At 46.3% G+C, this 15,575-nt stretch overlaps 1 protein-coding gene across 4 annotated transcripts in view; it reads right to left on the bottom strand.

Annotated features, from left to right (window-relative positions):
* Positions 1 to 649: 649 nt before the first annotated feature.
* LOC148651819 (single-stranded DNA-binding protein 3) overlaps positions 650 to 15,575 on the bottom strand; it is a 68,435-nt gene continuing 53,509 nt past the window's right edge. The window contains exons 6-18 of one of the 4 annotated variants that reach the window (XM_088598003.1): positions 14,208 to 14,288; positions 13,096 to 13,155; positions 11,458 to 11,524; positions 10,278 to 10,354; positions 8,389 to 8,477; positions 8,133 to 8,181; positions 7,113 to 7,148; positions 6,330 to 6,384; positions 5,113 to 5,183; positions 4,433 to 4,511; positions 4,017 to 4,045; positions 3,642 to 3,743; positions 650 to 2,460 (exon numbers count right to left, since the gene is read on the bottom strand). In XM_088598003.1, the coding sequence (XP_088454129.1) occupies positions 2,431 to 2,460; positions 3,642 to 3,743; positions 4,017 to 4,045; positions 4,433 to 4,511; positions 5,113 to 5,183; positions 6,330 to 6,384; positions 7,113 to 7,148; positions 8,133 to 8,181; positions 8,389 to 8,477; positions 10,278 to 10,354; positions 11,458 to 11,524; positions 13,096 to 13,155; positions 14,208 to 14,288 (825 nt within the window). In that variant the 3' untranslated portion in view covers positions 650 to 2,430. The remainder of the gene's footprint in view (positions 2,461 to 3,641; positions 3,744 to 4,016; positions 4,046 to 4,432; positions 4,512 to 5,112; positions 5,184 to 6,329; positions 6,385 to 7,112; positions 7,149 to 8,132; positions 8,182 to 8,388; positions 8,478 to 10,277; positions 10,355 to 11,457; positions 11,525 to 13,095; positions 13,156 to 14,207; positions 14,289 to 15,575) is intronic. The other 3 variants (XM_088598004.1, XM_088598005.1, XM_088598006.1) reach the window with 3 other exon arrangements.

The following is a 15,575-nucleotide window of genomic DNA, read 5'->3' as shown; positions in this document are numbered from 1 at the left end:
CAGTTCCCACTTTGCTTCCACTCCCACATACAGTTTGTTAGAAAGGCCTGGAGCGTAATTAACACTGGGGACTGATTTTTCCCCTGCACTGGCCCAGATGTTTCCGAGAAACCGGACCCTCGCTGGGTTTCACAGGACACCACGGCACCAAGCAGGGTCTGAGCCAGGCAGAGTGCAACCCGCTGGTTCGCCGGTGCAGGGCAGAATCCCAGAGACGACAACAGCAACATAACCTGAGAAATAAACTAATCTAAAGGCCAGTTTGATAGCGTCCTGGTAACCCAGAGGCAGTACATCTATGAAACACTGTTTTCCACCTCCAACAAACTGCAATAAAAGGCTACGATGGCAGGTGGCAGCATAGAGAAACGGTTTTCCCATCTGCCACGTATCTGGTCTCCACAGGCTCCTATAGAACAAATCCAGATACATTTATCAGTCAGCTAAGGGGTCAGGAGGGTCAGCCTTTGGCCAGCGAGAGTAACCGCGGCACTACAGACGATCACAGCGGCTCTCCGCTTGAATCCTCTTCACATACCGCAGGAAACAGTTGGATTTCCACCATTGTTTTGGTCCAAAACACAATATTTTAGAACGTCTTAACAGTACAGCCTAGGAGCAAACATTTCCAGAAGCAAACCAGTATGAAGACCGTTTCATCTTGATATTTATTACAGTGTGGGGAGGGAAGAGAGAGAGAGAGAGGGGGTGGGGGTTGGGGAACTGTTTCATTCAAAAAAAAAAACCATCCCATACCAATGAAGACAAATAATTTAGTTATTGTAAAATTACATTTCCAAGCGAACAATTCTCCGCTTAAAAAAAAGCGTCCTGAAGACCAAAGGCTTACAGCAATACCACAAAACCTTTTTTTTTGCATTTTCTATTCTTACTGCAGTCGTGAGGCTGCCATACTTTCTCTCGAATACCCTAAGCTAAGCACGGTGAAATGCCTAGTTGAAGCAAAGACATAAAAATACATTTAAATAATTCACTATTTAAAAAGTATGAAATATCTCTAACTGCAGCAAGAAATCAATACAAATCTGGCATTAGAAGTAGAATAAAAATAAATCAGGAAGAGAGGGTTTTGGGGTTCAGAAACAGGGATTTTGGGGAGGGGGAGGGGATCATCCCTTGATAAAATATTAGCAACAAATATTGAACACAAACTACAATGTATAATAATTACTTTGTCTCTCATTATAACCATACTACAAGGTAAGAAACACAGAAACAGCTACAATGTTCGAGAATCAGCACAAAGGTATGTCCAGGCAGATAATATTTTATACATTACATGATACACTTTTTTTTTATAGAAGTGGGCTTAAAAAAAGACCATCTACAGGTAGTGTACTGTACATAGATCCCAGCTTTCACACAATGTCGCTGTACAACAGGGTTTGTGTCATTTTCTGTACTCCCCCCCTGACGAATGGAGGGTTTTCTTCCTTTTGAACAGAGCATGTCTACAAAACAGCAGTCAGAACCTAACATTTAAATACAAATGAAAGTCGACAAATGCAGTGCTTGGGAGATCATTCTTTCTCACCCTCAGCCAAATAGCCCACTTTCCAGTAAATGCAGACTTAGGCGGATTCTTTGAAAGCATCTACTGCACTTGTTATATTGGAGGAGTTATACAAACAGAATTAAATTAAACCTAGTAAAAGGGATCTTTTTCAAAGCAGAATTCTCCCACACAAGGTCCAGTATGCAGGATCTTCATGTTAATCTAAAAAAAATCAAAAAGAAATAATAAAAAAAACTAAGATTCCCCAAGTTCAAGGCATCTTCTGAGAGTTCATAACAGAGAATTCCAAGGAGAAGTGTGTTTTTGAGAAATGTCTTTCTTGAGAGACACCTTGTAGCTGGGATGAAGGAACGACTTTATTGGGGGGAAAAAAGACTTGCCTACTGTCCCATTTTTTCTTCTCAAAACCAATCCACAGCGCACGTGCAGACTGTCCAGTTTAAAACGTAGCAACGACACGAATGGACCTCTCGAAATCTAGACTATCAGCCCCGCTCGGCACGGCACAGACAAGACAACAGTTTTCAAGAACAAAGCAGAAGAGGTCGAGTCAGCTTTCCGTTTATTTTTTTTGCGCTCAGGGAAAAAAAAAAATATAACTGGGGGGGGAGATGGGAAAAAAAAATAAAAGTAACTAAAAATGTGTCATCATGTATGTATATAATCCTTCCAGAAGCTGGTTTTGTCACGTCTTGAAAAAGTTTTGTCCTTCATGTTTTATGGAACACAAGAAGTTCAGCCATGTTTTTGTCCTTGGTTATTGCGCGAAACTAAATTCAGGGTGCTTCCTCGGCTCTTTGTCGAACGGATACACTGCTTCTTGCATATGGTTATCTTCCAAGCGATGGCTGACTCTTTCTTGTCCTGGGCGGGGGTGGGTGGGGGTGGGGCAGTCACACACTCATCGTCATGGTGGGAGAGTACTGGAAGACATCAACACAGGACAGCTGTTCCACACAGAAAGACGAGCGCACAGCACGGAGCACAGGGTGGCAGCGGCGAGGCTGCTCACCTGGAGGTAACGTATTTGCAGGACATGAGAACCCCCTGAAAATGCTCTACATTCGAAGCCATCACAGAGATAACGAGCACTAAGAAGTCCGTCCATCCCTTTTCTCACCACTGCATCCCACTGGGGGTCGCGGGGGAGCCGGAGCCCAAACTGGCAACTCACTGGAGCAAGAAAGGACACACCCACCCCCACCCACACCAGGTTCAATGTTCCCAGTTGTCAATTAACCTACTAGCATGCCTTTGGACTGTGGGAGGAAACCTACACGAACGTAGGCGGAACATGCAAACTCCATGCAGACTACATCCCAAGTCCGGATTTGAACCCAGGGCCCCAGCGCTGCAAGGAAGCAATGCTGAGCACTGTGCCAACATGCCACCACACTCAACAACTCACGATATGTTTTTGAGTTCTGCACCTTGTGATTAGGGAACATAAAAATGTTCAAAACCGAAGTGGTTGCATTTATTTGAGCTTCTACTTTTCCGGAGTGATATCACTCTATGGCTGGTATGCACAGACTCTTACTAGAAACAGAGCCTCGCTCTCACATGAATACACACTTGATCCCTCCTCTTTTTAAATTGAGTGTTAATATTTGAATATTTGAAATTTCTAGATCCAGTATAGTGTTCCATATACTTCACCAGAACGTTCCAATACAGGTTCTGGAAAAGGGCGATGGTCGCTCTTGAGCAGACACAGCACCCTCTGGTATGAACCTTCAACACAAGGTACACCACTCCCTTCATAAGCTACCTGTACTTCCTCACTGTGTGAATACAGAACCAATAACGTACACCGTTTGCATGAAATACCTTTCCTAGGCTCCTAGGATTTGTTCACAGAAATACGATCTAACCCCTGTCCATTCACATGAAGAATACCTTCATATGACAGCCCGACAGATAAAGAAGCGAATTCTTCTCAGGCCCTCAAGACAAACTTCCATACTGTTGTCAAGCAAAACAGTCCGATGAGGAGTACGTGTCATAAACTCGATCGGCTGGGATAAAAACGTCCCGTCCTCTCCTCTGGGCCCAAGCACACGTGGGACAGTCGTCTGCCAGGGGGACACGTCCCAGTACTCACGTTATCGTTCTGGAAGGAGTGGAGAAAGTTGCCCCCCAGCTCGCCGTCGTCCCGCGGGGTCCCGGGTGGATTGCTAATGCCACTTATGTTGTTGGGAGAATTCTGCAAGGACCAAGACAAGCGCAAGATCGATATGGGCCCAGAGCGTTATGAACGGCAGAATCTTTCAAACCGCTATTAGAAAACACATAAAATCCGAAGCACTGCACCGCACACCTTCGCTTTTTTAACTGCTGACATATCAAATACATGCAGGTTTCAGGAATACAGGCTGGCCTACCACAAGGCTGTGGTACTCCAGGCGCCGCCATAAAAATATTGCGCACACCCGGGACGTTTACAATGACAATCAGTGATGGGGGAAAAAAATATTACCTTAGAAAGTCCATCTATATCCCCTGACCCTGCGTGAATCGGGAGAAAAAAAGAAGTTATTATTTTCCCAGATTCTAGCTTTGTTTTTTCAGAGCAGAATAAACAAGGAGGCCATTTCGGCTCCATCTAGCTCGTTAGGCTGTTTAAAACGGTTATTAATGATGCCCAAAAGTGAAAATGCACACACTGACGGAGAAACGGATACAATTCACACATTGCGTCAGTCCTTCTTTATTTCAATGAAGAAATGGTGTCTGTAAATTGGATAAATTCCTGCAGTAAAAAGCAGGCAGTGCTATTAGCGAGAACAACTCCCTCCTCATCACAGGCTTACATTTCAGATCAATAGCATTGATGTTGTGTTTAGCATCTGCTTTATTAAATTCCGCTGGCTCTCACCGAGAGGCTTGGCTTACCTAATGATCCGTTCATGTGGTGTGGCTCCATCCCCCCCATGCCACCCATGGGGCCGTCGGAGCCTGGGCCCATGGGGAACTGAGGGAGCGAGAGAGAGAGAGAGCCGGGTCACGCCACGCCCCCTGTGCAGACGGCACACATTACCCTGACAAACAGCCCGGCAGGAGTGACCCCTGACCCCCCCAGGGAGCGACTCAATTAGGCTCTAGCGCCCCCCCTCCGCCCCCCGCGGGGGTTCAGGGGGGAGATCTCGGTGACCGGGAGGTGAAAACGCAGCCACTTTGCGGCTTTTGTCACTTTTTAAGATGACACTCCTGTCCACCACACATCACCGGGTTACTGATCTCAGAATCCCGTATCTGTCATTTTGCTTGACCGAGGGGGGAGTCGGCACGAGATTTTAATACTGTATAACAGGGCACACTGTGGGATTTTTCCAGTGGAGAAATCCTGATAGCATTCCTAATCCTCCCCCCATTTCCAGACTAAAGAAGCAGCAGTTCCATTGCACTGCAGCATGCCTATAGCAGGGGAGGTTTCTGACATTGTGGAAAACACTTAAAACTGGATCTTCCAGATCTTCTTGTTCGTGTCTTTTGGTTAATTTAAATAAAATAAAATACAACTGTACAGCAGCTGCAATAATTCCGTTTCGTCGAGGGAGAGCTGGACCACTCACATTTGTTCTGTTTCCACCAGGCGGTACAGCATTAATCATTGTGTAGAGGTTGTCACTGGAGTTTGTGGAATCTGCAAGTGTACACACAAAGAGAGAGAGGACGTGCCAAACAGGTCAAATACTTGCATTTACCCCAACCTGGGAAAGAACTTAACTGCGTCATTGTATTCCCTTTACCGACGCTCCAAAAATCAGAACGAAAAATAAACAAAAAAACGATTAAAATCAATCTGGAGGGGTGCTCAATTCAGCACAGGCTGAGCTGTATGATACAGGCATTGAGGGTCCAGAAAAAAAAACCCAATAAAACTTCACAGTGACATTAACAGACCACTGGTTTCAAACTGGGAGGGTCCGGAGAGTCTGCCCAGAGTTCCTCGATCTGTGTGCAGTCTGGGACTCACAACTAAGCCGAGATGTGAAAAAAAACACAACTACTGCACATTGGGTCAATGAGAAAAATTAACTAGCTGTTGTAAATATTGTAAAAAAAAACAACAGATGACCAAAAGCATGATGTACAAAAATACAACACAAAATCTGTTACCCTGATGAATCTTGATCAGATGATTTTCTTTAAAAACAATGGTCTCATTGCAAGCAGTGCACTTGCGGAGATGATGAGGAGGAGGGGAAGACCCCCTCTATGAGATATGGAAATCTCATGGAGCCTGCCAAACTCTCACACTTGATCGTGAGGAGTCTTTTTTTTCTTGGGATTCACCGTGTATTCTGTAGCAATCAATAAATCTACCTGGGCCAACAGCAATCTCTAAAACGAGCACCCGAAGACACTCCAATGTACAAGGTTACATATACACAGTCTGTGATGCGGTTCTTTGCACGAAACGTCAAGCGCGACTTCTTTTCTTTCTTGTCAGGCCACAGGAAGGAGCTCCTAGTCCTGGAATCCCTGTGCTCAGCCCACACAGAGGCACCGGGACTTTTGATGCTCTGAAGAGCCAAGTCGATATTTCCAACTGTGACGCCATTACATTATAAAACGCATGACTCGGCATTCTTTAACAGGTGGGCATGCCATGTCCCCTTACGATCCCTCATGCGCATGGCACCTGCAAGTGATTTTACCCCCCCCAGAGCGTTTCTGCTCCGAATGCTCATAGCTCGCTCTCTCTCCGGCCCCGAGTGGTGCAGAAACCGGCTCCGAGGGCAATTCATCAGAGCGGCGGGCGAGGCGGGCGAAGAAGAGACGTTACCTGCTGGACTGGGCATGATGGGCGTGCCGGGGGGTCCTCCTCCACCAGGGGGGCCCTGTGGACAGAGAGGAAACGCGTGTCACTGCCGGTCGCCCAGCCCGCCCTGCAATAGGTCAGCCCCTCCTGCTGCTGCTGCTGTCAGCAACAACGCCTCAGTGCTGTTCCCCCGGCCAAGCACGGGTCCCGGCCTAACTGCCCGACGCACTGCACTGCCGAGACGCTCACTGCCCTGTTTACACTGAAGGAAAGGGGGAGAGGGCCACACGCTCTGCGCTCTGTGACCAGATGATTACGTTTTGCCACAACAATTTCCCATAATTAAACACCATTTTATTTTTAGACAAAGAAAAACACAAAATCGCATTTTGTTTTCAAGGTTTCTGTTGTCGCTCCTTGATTACTGGCTAGGAACAGCGGCGCTGCTCTCAAGCGGTCTGGGTGTATGAGGCTTGCTGAGCCTCTTTCCCCATCTCCAGAACTCACTGAAATCAACTGGCCACCTCCGCCCAGTATCACTCCTGCTGGCTTGTACAAGCCACCTCACTTCCAGTCAGTCCGTTACAGAAATAAGCAAGAGGGAACTGATTTGTCAGGAGGTATTTGAAACAGAGAGCAGAGACCGCAGGTCCCTGTGACACTGTAGCAAACTGGAACCCAGCTCCAGCCGGGATAAAGTCACTGCTCAAAGTCGAAGGATATTTTTAAATCGTTGCCCAGAGAACAAAACAAATGCATTGTTTTTTTTTCCCCCAAAAATAAGTAAAAAAACATAAAACTCTTTACCACATATGTGCCTGGGGATGATGAAGAATATGGGATCTGTAAGTAAAACAGAAACAAATACTCTCAGTACAAGAAACTCAGTTGAACTTGCCAGTAATAAGGGATACTGAATTCATTTGTAAATTCACATAAAGTATTAATGTCACTAGATACAAAACAATTGGAGCTGGCATTTTTTAGTTTCGTTTTTTGCGAAACAAAACAATATTGTCAGCTGTAATATTTTTATTGAATGACAGTTGAAGGACAGCGAAAGTGGTTTTAAACGGTTTACAGTGTGGGATATACAGTACTGTAGAGTAAAATATCAATATAAACAACCGCACAATCAAGACAAATGTTCTCCAATTGTAGTGTAATTATAATATTTAATTTGAAATTGTGATAACACTTTGGATGTGGATGTTCATGATTAATTCATGATGAATAAGGAAAGAATTATGAAAAGCACATGAATAGACTGTGACTTAATGTGTACTTTATTTAAAACCCTTAAGAATGGATATATTCTGTCACATTTAATGACACTTTAATCACAGAGTTTAACAACTCATGTCAAAGGCAAATTTCTGCTGCTATCCAGGAAAACCTACCATGAAAGATTTTTAATTTGATTACCCCCAGTCTTAAAAAAACAACACTGATTGTCATCTTTTCAGTAAAGATTTGCTATGTTTTAGCACAGGAGGCTCCATTTAAATAGACAGCAGTAAGAAAGGCATTGGCTCTTGGTTGAATGGCAGCTCTGGACTGCTCCTCCATGTGATCTGTTCTCATTATCCGGATCAGACGGGATGCAATGCTGCATTTTCGTCTCTTTCCCCACCGTCACAGTTCACTCGATATATAACCCCTGGCAGACGAGCTACAGGCACAACACTACCTTCACTGCCAGTCCCTTCGCTAAACCGCGCGCGATTCCGGGATGGCGTTTTGTCGTGCTCTCTGGAAACCGGCCAGCAGCGACAGGAGAGAGAGAGAGAACGAAGAAGAGCAATTCCGAAACGTTCCCATACTCACTGAATTAGCGCTGTTAGGATTCGGCCACGGTCTTCCTGCTCCTGGACCCCTGCGAGAGGCCAGAAGAGCCGACTGGTTAGCCACACCCTCCATCACAGGAGATGGTAATACATCAAAAACACATGACAGACTACAAACTATGAGGGGGAGGAGGGACATGTCATCCTTCTGGCTTAAAAGCAGTTGTCAAAATAGCTCTCTTGAACACACACACACACACCCAGCCCCACTGGGAAGAAGAAGCTCTGCGTCTTACATGTTAATTCCAGGCATGCCGGGGCCTATTGAGTTGGGTGGAGGTCTCATTCCGCCGCCATAGTTCTGCAATGATAACCAAGGATCAGACTACCATAACGAGAAGAAACCCGAGAAGAGAAGAGAAGAGAGAAAAAGAGGGTTAGTCTGTGGGAAATGCACTGGAATGAAAAGATGCCGATGAACGAGACCTGACAATTAACATCTGAACGATGGAGCAGAAAGGAGGGGTGGAGGGTGGACAGGGGTTGAGGGGGGTTACAGTAACAAATCAGAAGCCCTTGAAAGTACAATGAAACTTTTACACGAACATTCAAGTGATTTTGTTTAACAAAAACTACGAAGGGGCAGGTTTGTCATTTTCCATTCTCAATAAAAGCATGGAAAATGCACAACGTTAACAGCAGTATTAAATAGAACCTAAAAACTGAATGAATGAATCAATGAGATCAAGAAAGGCTGCAAACAAGAGCAGGGTAATTTGCTTGTTTTGGATGACCTTAGTCCACATTCCACATGAAAACCATCTGACCTGTGTTTCAGTAACTCTCCCTGTGACTATCTGTATTAAGCGCTGTTATGGTCTTATTAACTTATATGAGTGAATAGGAGGTCTTCATTCTAACAATCACAATTAACATAAGGCAGAAGAGAAATATATATTTTTTAATGTATACATATAATACAAAAGATATGTCACGTGCAGAAGGTTAATCGCTGAACTGTGAAAGAATGTCGTACAAAGTTAAAGACGACCCATCTGGTAGTCAGCTGTCTACAGTCCGCACTGTGGAGCGGACCTACTGTAAATAAATGGGCTGACATGATCAAGAGGTGAAGGACTGGTTCTGCCCTCAAGGCAGGAGCACAGAGGGCAAAAGTTCAACAGGGATGGGACTCCTGTTTCAGGAGGAACAGAGCGTGGCGTGGTGAATTGGAGATGCGGTGAATTCAACCAGGGTGTTCATAAAAGGAGAGACAGACATATTCTACACCAAACAGAGAGACGAGAAGAGATCAGACAAAGGAAAATTGAGACGGAAGAAGACAAACGGGGTCTGAGCTCCCTGATTAGCAATTTCCGACACCCTCTTCCCCTCAGGAGGCTTGTGGCATGTTAGCTACAACTGAGCCCCAGGCGTGATCATCCACACCAGATGCAGACAAGGCAAGTGCGAATAGCTGTTCACACCGACTGACCAGTACAAAGCTCAATTATATAAACTACTGATAAACTAGGCATTTTTTAAGGACGCCGACTACTTTATAGTTCATTTTTATGCTAAGTGTTTAAGTGTTGTGCTGCAAGGTCTGTGAAGGCTACATCTGCAGTACAGCTGGTTGTATTGCTAGGTCATCTTCAGTTCTGGGGCAGTTAACAGCATTTAACAGTTTTATTTCCTATATGAAAAGAGCATATCCAAATGCAGCATTACCCTCTTGTCTTGCAAACTCAACACAAAATGTATTTCTATTGTTGACCGACGTGTCCTACATCGGAACACGTCGTAGAAAAGGCAACTTGACATGGAAAAACTTCTCCTTGAACCAACCCGCCACCTGGAACCAAAAACGCGGATTCGACAGCCTCCAGGGGGGCAGGTGAGCCCCCACCGGCAACCTGATGGCTTTCCAACCCCCCACCCCGGAGGAACGTTCGGTTTGGGGCCAGAGCACGGCGTAGCTGAAGCCAGCCACCGATTCTGCCACAGGGAGAGGAGGTCTGAGGAGATGCTCCCGGCAGACGGCGAGGTCAGAGGGTAAAGGTCACAGAAACATACTCTGCGTTAAGAGTAGTTTTTAGGCAACAGCAAAAGAGTTGGGCCATTTAAGCTCAACATTCAGTCATTCATGACTGCCAGTGAGAGAGGTCTGCAGTCACGGGCGTACCTGAGGTCCTGGACCCATCGGGCCCATTCCTCTGGGGGGGTTCATCCTCTGCATTGGTCCTCCTATGTTAGGATGTCCTGAAAAACACAAACACGGAAGTGTGGGTATACACCTTGGAAGGCAGAAGGTAGACTTTCCATCCACACATTTTCTCACTGCTTTATCCAATACAGGGCTGGGGAGGTGCTGGATCCCATCCCACCAAGCCAAGGGCACAGGGCAGGATACACCCTGGATGGGACGCCAGTCCATCACAGGGCGCGCACACAATCACACCAGTCACAATTTGTCACTGCAGCTTACTGTACACTGAAAGACATGGTTGCTGCCAGCATTGACAAAGATTTCAAAACAAGTGGCTTACACACAGGCTTTGCACTGGACCAGTTTGCAGTACAGGCAACAAGATGACACAACGTATGGCGGTAACCTTGTTATTTTGACAATTTCTTGTATTTTTGGTTGTATTTTAAAATACATTTGTATTATTGATCATTAAATTTTTTATCATCTTCCTTTTATGATAGGCAATTTCTTGTATTTAAGTTGTGCAGAGCAATCTGAAGCAGGTTTGGGCTCAACTGGTTCCCATGAAGATGCTGAACGATTTCTCCAACGCACACGGCAGGTCCCCAGCTTCACTGACGCAGCGCCGCACACGTTTAATCACGTTAGCAACTGCACTGTCTCCGGCAGTGCGCCTGCCAAACTGGGATTTTTTTTTTTTATTGGCTATATGGCGTTTGTGCAGGATCAGGCTGAAATTTTGCAAGGAAAGACAGAAGTCCTTAAGATCACACCGGAGATTTTCCAAAGCTTCGAAATCTAATAACTTTACCATTTGATTATTTTGCCATCTGAAAAAAAAAAAGAGAGAGGACCCCTTTTGCCACTTTGAAAGTTAGTTCAGAAAAGCCCTGCTCAGCACTTCCCCACAACCAATCAGGTGCGAGTCAGGAGGCTATCCTCCTACCAAGGGGGGGGAGGGTCGAGACGTTTGAAAACCAAACTATAAATCGGACATCAAACAAACAAACAAAAAAACGCTTGACCTACAAATCGTGCCCAACTGGTCCAGCCGTTCAATAAGCTAAATTTGGCCGCTCTAAGGAGAAAAGCAAGCAGAACTGCTCTCTGCGGAGGGCAGCGAAAGGTGTGTGCCGACGCCTGGTGACCTCACCTTGTTGTCGTGTGTGGTCCATTGTGTTGGGCAGCAGGGGCTGTGCACCTGGTACTCCTCCGGGAGGCTGTCAGGGAGCGAGAGAGAGAGAAAACGCCAGCGTCACCTCACCGCCTGCCTCGACCCACAGCCTCACAGCTCTTCTCACTGCACAGGTTAACTCCCCAAGCCTCGACACCACAGCTCCACCTGCGACCTGAACGCGCCACCCGGCGTCCATACCGCCGACCTCCTGCAGGGCAGGACGCGCTTCAAAACGCCCAGGAGAAACGGGCGCTATTGTTCTCGCCTGTGCGACGCCAACGGACCCCTAGCGTTTATCTCAACGTGAGTGGAGGGCCTTACAATTTCCACACAAAGACGGGGCACTGTGGGAATGCGCGAACACTTCACTGCGAAGAGAACGCATCTGCGCGCAGATGCCCAGGGGATTGCTCCAAACCATTGTGGAGGCGGTATCTGGACACAATCTCCCTTTAAAGGCGGAAATTTGCTCACTGACTGCTTCACAGAGCAGGAGACGATCAAGGTCTTCATAAAGATTGTGAATATCAGGGTGGTTTCTACATAGAGCATTACAGCCTAGGCTTTTGAGTGCAGCATATAGTCCTGTGGCTGTTTGTTTGCCACACACAAAGCCTGCACGAGAAGGATGTCTATTTGGTTTTAAGTATTTCCATTGCAAATCAAGATGCCTCATTCAAATATTTTGCATTGCATTTATAGATGTGTTTCTGCTTAACCTCTGGCTTCAACATCTTAAAATTCAACCGTTAATTTCTTGCTTCTAGGGCACAGGTCAGTTCGATTTGTTTTTTGGAGCTCAAAAGAAAACTGACACTATTTTCGGTAGAAAGTATTATAAGCTGTCATTTTTTGCAAAGCCTGAGAAAAGCAAGTGTGGTTTTTTGGGGATTACAGTCTCACTAGGCATGTCAAGGCATGATCACTTTGGTTACAGGTAAATACCACTGGCCCACGTCACCCACCCAGGAGTCTACTAAGTTTGTAATAATAGAACAAAGCTCCTTCTGTTCTCGGTAAAGATAGAGGATAAATGCAGGTTCATTTTAGGAATGACCTCTGTCGCTTAACCCTGAAGCTGATCTAAGCATACTACGGCTCATTTTCTAGCCTAATAGGGGGGATTAGTCGTAGCACTCTTCTGTAATCTAAGGCAATTTGCAGATGATCGCTTTCTATATGGAACTTTACAACCAAACGGTTTAATCTCGCACCGAAAATTTTAGATGCATGTGTTTGACAGTTTCTCAGATGTATAACCAATCAACATATATATGCAGGATGAAACTGCGTCTTCTAAAATCACCATTACATCAGTGATAACTGCCCACTGTTATAAATGGGACTTTAAGTATAATGTGAAAACGCAATACTTAGTGTCTTACCAAATAAAATTATCCTGATACTGGTGACAGACAAACAAACCACACAATATTTTAACGACACTGTCGCCTGACTCAACGCAGACAAATTCAATTTTGTTTCTGTTCCAGTAAGTCCACTTAAAGACGTTTTCAGAGGAGGACGACGTAATCTCTCGATTCCCAGCCTCAGGGCCGGGTCTCTTTCCCTTGTGCGTGTGTGTTGTTTTTGTGGGGCGGACTGAGACGGTACCTGGTTTCCCATTCTGATTGGGGGTCGTGGGCCTCCAGCGTACCGGGGAGACATGAATGGCTGCAAAAACAAAGCGTTACTGATCAGTACGTGAGCCTAAGACTGCTCTCCCAACGAAATAACTCAGACATCGCGATACAGGAAGAAAGAAGAGGGGCATCATTCTTGCATGCAACAGCAACCTTTAAAACGCAACTTCTGGATTCTAGTGAGACCCGATTCCAGTAAAGTGAATTTTTTAAAGACCCAAACTGCACGGTAGACTGGAACAGGTCATGCGAGACGTCACACTGTCGAAGCATAAACTGAAAACCTGTTATATAAAATTCACGTCTTGTTTACGCTCATATTGTGTCTCATGTTAACAAGGTTATGGAACTTGCACATTAATTTTCATACACATCTGCGAACAGCAGTTAGAACTAAGTAAAGGCACATTCATCAGATGTGTCGATAAGGGTGTAGACAGTACAACTTACAAAATGGCGGCTATATTTTACTTAAGGTGCGTCTAATGATACAGCCAGTATCACAAAACTCCTACAGCAGGATGTCATAATAGGCCCATAAGACCAACATGAGTATGTTTTTATAAATACCGAGTCTCAAAGCAGAACTTAAGTATGTTCTCGTTTCATACTGAGACAGCTCAACATGACTTTCATGTACACTTTAGTGTAGATGGTTTCAAACTGATCCAATATGGGAAACGTCCGTTAAAGTTGTGCGTAGTAACATTCTCTGGGGGGGGATCTCATGGCTTGACCCACTCCTCTTACAAAACTTTTAAAAGGACACAGCAATGCCACATCTGTAACGTTTTTTTTGTTCTGCCATCCCCCGAAACCTGGACCACGGTGACTACCTGACCAAGAAGATGGGCAGACGCAACAGCACGGTGCACAAAAACTGAGAGGCAGCATAGCTGGTTAATTTGCAGTGCACACAAAGCTGGTGACAGGAGTCCTCCACTGCAGGGCTCCATAATTCGGAGACAGGGAAACGGACCGGAAAACTGGCAGGGGGAGCAGAACTAACATTTGCACCCCTCCCTCCACCCCCCTCCCACCCTGGACTAAGCGAGAAAGCAGCAGGCCTGGCCCTCCAATTACCTGGCTGTGGGGTCCCATCATGTTGTTAGGGTTGTGAGGTGGAGGTTGTGCGTGCGGAGAAGGCTGAGAGCCAGGCGGTCCCTGTTGTTAGAAAGCAAGAGGGTGGATTAGTGCAGAGCAGAGCAGCGCAGCAGGGAGCCGAGAAGGCAGGGCAGCTCTCCCTGGACCGAGCAGCAGAGGGACAGGGGACAGGGAAAAGCCCCTGCAGATGAAGAGCCCGGCTCAGGCTGCTCAGCGTGTCCTCGTACTCCCTACACACCCAGTAGCCATATCGCCCTGCGGCTCACCACTAGCAGCCCACCGAAGCTCAGCAAGATGTGAGCCTGTCCAGGTCCTGGATGGGAGACCTCCTGGGAAAGCCAAGGTTGGAGCTGGAAGAGGTGTTAGTGGGGCCAGTAGGGGGGAGCTGTCTGTATGGGTTCTAATGCCCCAGTATAGCAATGGGGAAACTCTACTGTAAACAGGCGCCGTCCTTCAGATGAGACGTAAAACCAAGGTCCTGAGTCTCTGTAGTCATTAAAAATCCCAGGGAATTTTTCCGAAGAGGGTAGGGGTGTTACCCCAGTGACCTGGCCAAATTTCCCATTGGCCTTTTACTACTCATGGCCTCCTAATAATCCCCATCTCTGAACTGGCTCCATCACTCTGTTCTCCTCCCCACTGAGAGCTGGTGTGTGTGTGGGCGTACTGGTGCATCATCCAGGTGGGGCTGCACACTGGTGGTGGTGGAGGAGAGTCCCCATTACCTGTAAAGCGCTTTGAGTGGAGTGTCCAGAAAAGCTCCGTGGAAGCGCAAGGAATTATTATTACTTGTCCCAGGACAGGCCAAATGGGGACTTATACGTGGTTTTGGTAGAGTCCCGTTGGGGAGAGGGGGTGGGGATGGAAGGGATGACAAGGATGGAACAGAAATAAAAAAAAAAACAGGACAGGACAAAATGTCCGTGCTAGGTTTGGAAGGAGGGCGACTCCTTTGAAGTTCAGCTGAGCCACGAGGCTCCTGCGGTTTGCTCGGAAAATTAATTTTCACTGGGAAAAATAAGCCTGTATGTGCCAGGGCTGAACTCCAAACTCCAAATGGGGGGAGAGAATAAAACCCTTTTGTTGTGGTTAACTTCATTACTGGATTTGCTTTTCCACACCCCATAAAAAAGGGAGAGGGTGGAGAATCAATATTTTAACAAGGCTTCACACACTCCAAGAAGGAGATGGCTCCCACTCCTCCTTGCAACCCCAGCACCCACAGGATTTATGGCACTAACCGCCAAACTCGATTCTCGCTTTGTGCGGGCCTGGGGGGGGGAGACTGGGATAAAGAGGCATCGCGTGTTCGCCCGTTTTCTCACGGGCTAAGGCTTGAAATCAAAA

The sequence above is a fragment of the Lepisosteus platostomus genome, chromosome 11, assembly GCF_059453375.1.
Source record: "Lepisosteus platostomus isolate fLepPlt1 chromosome 11, fLepPlt1.hap1, whole genome shotgun sequence".
NCBI lineage: Eukaryota > Metazoa > Chordata > Actinopteri > Semionotiformes > Lepisosteidae > Lepisosteus > Lepisosteus platostomus.
The sequence above is the reverse complement of the archived record's forward strand: the minus strand, read 5'-3'. Positions and strand labels throughout refer to the sequence as shown.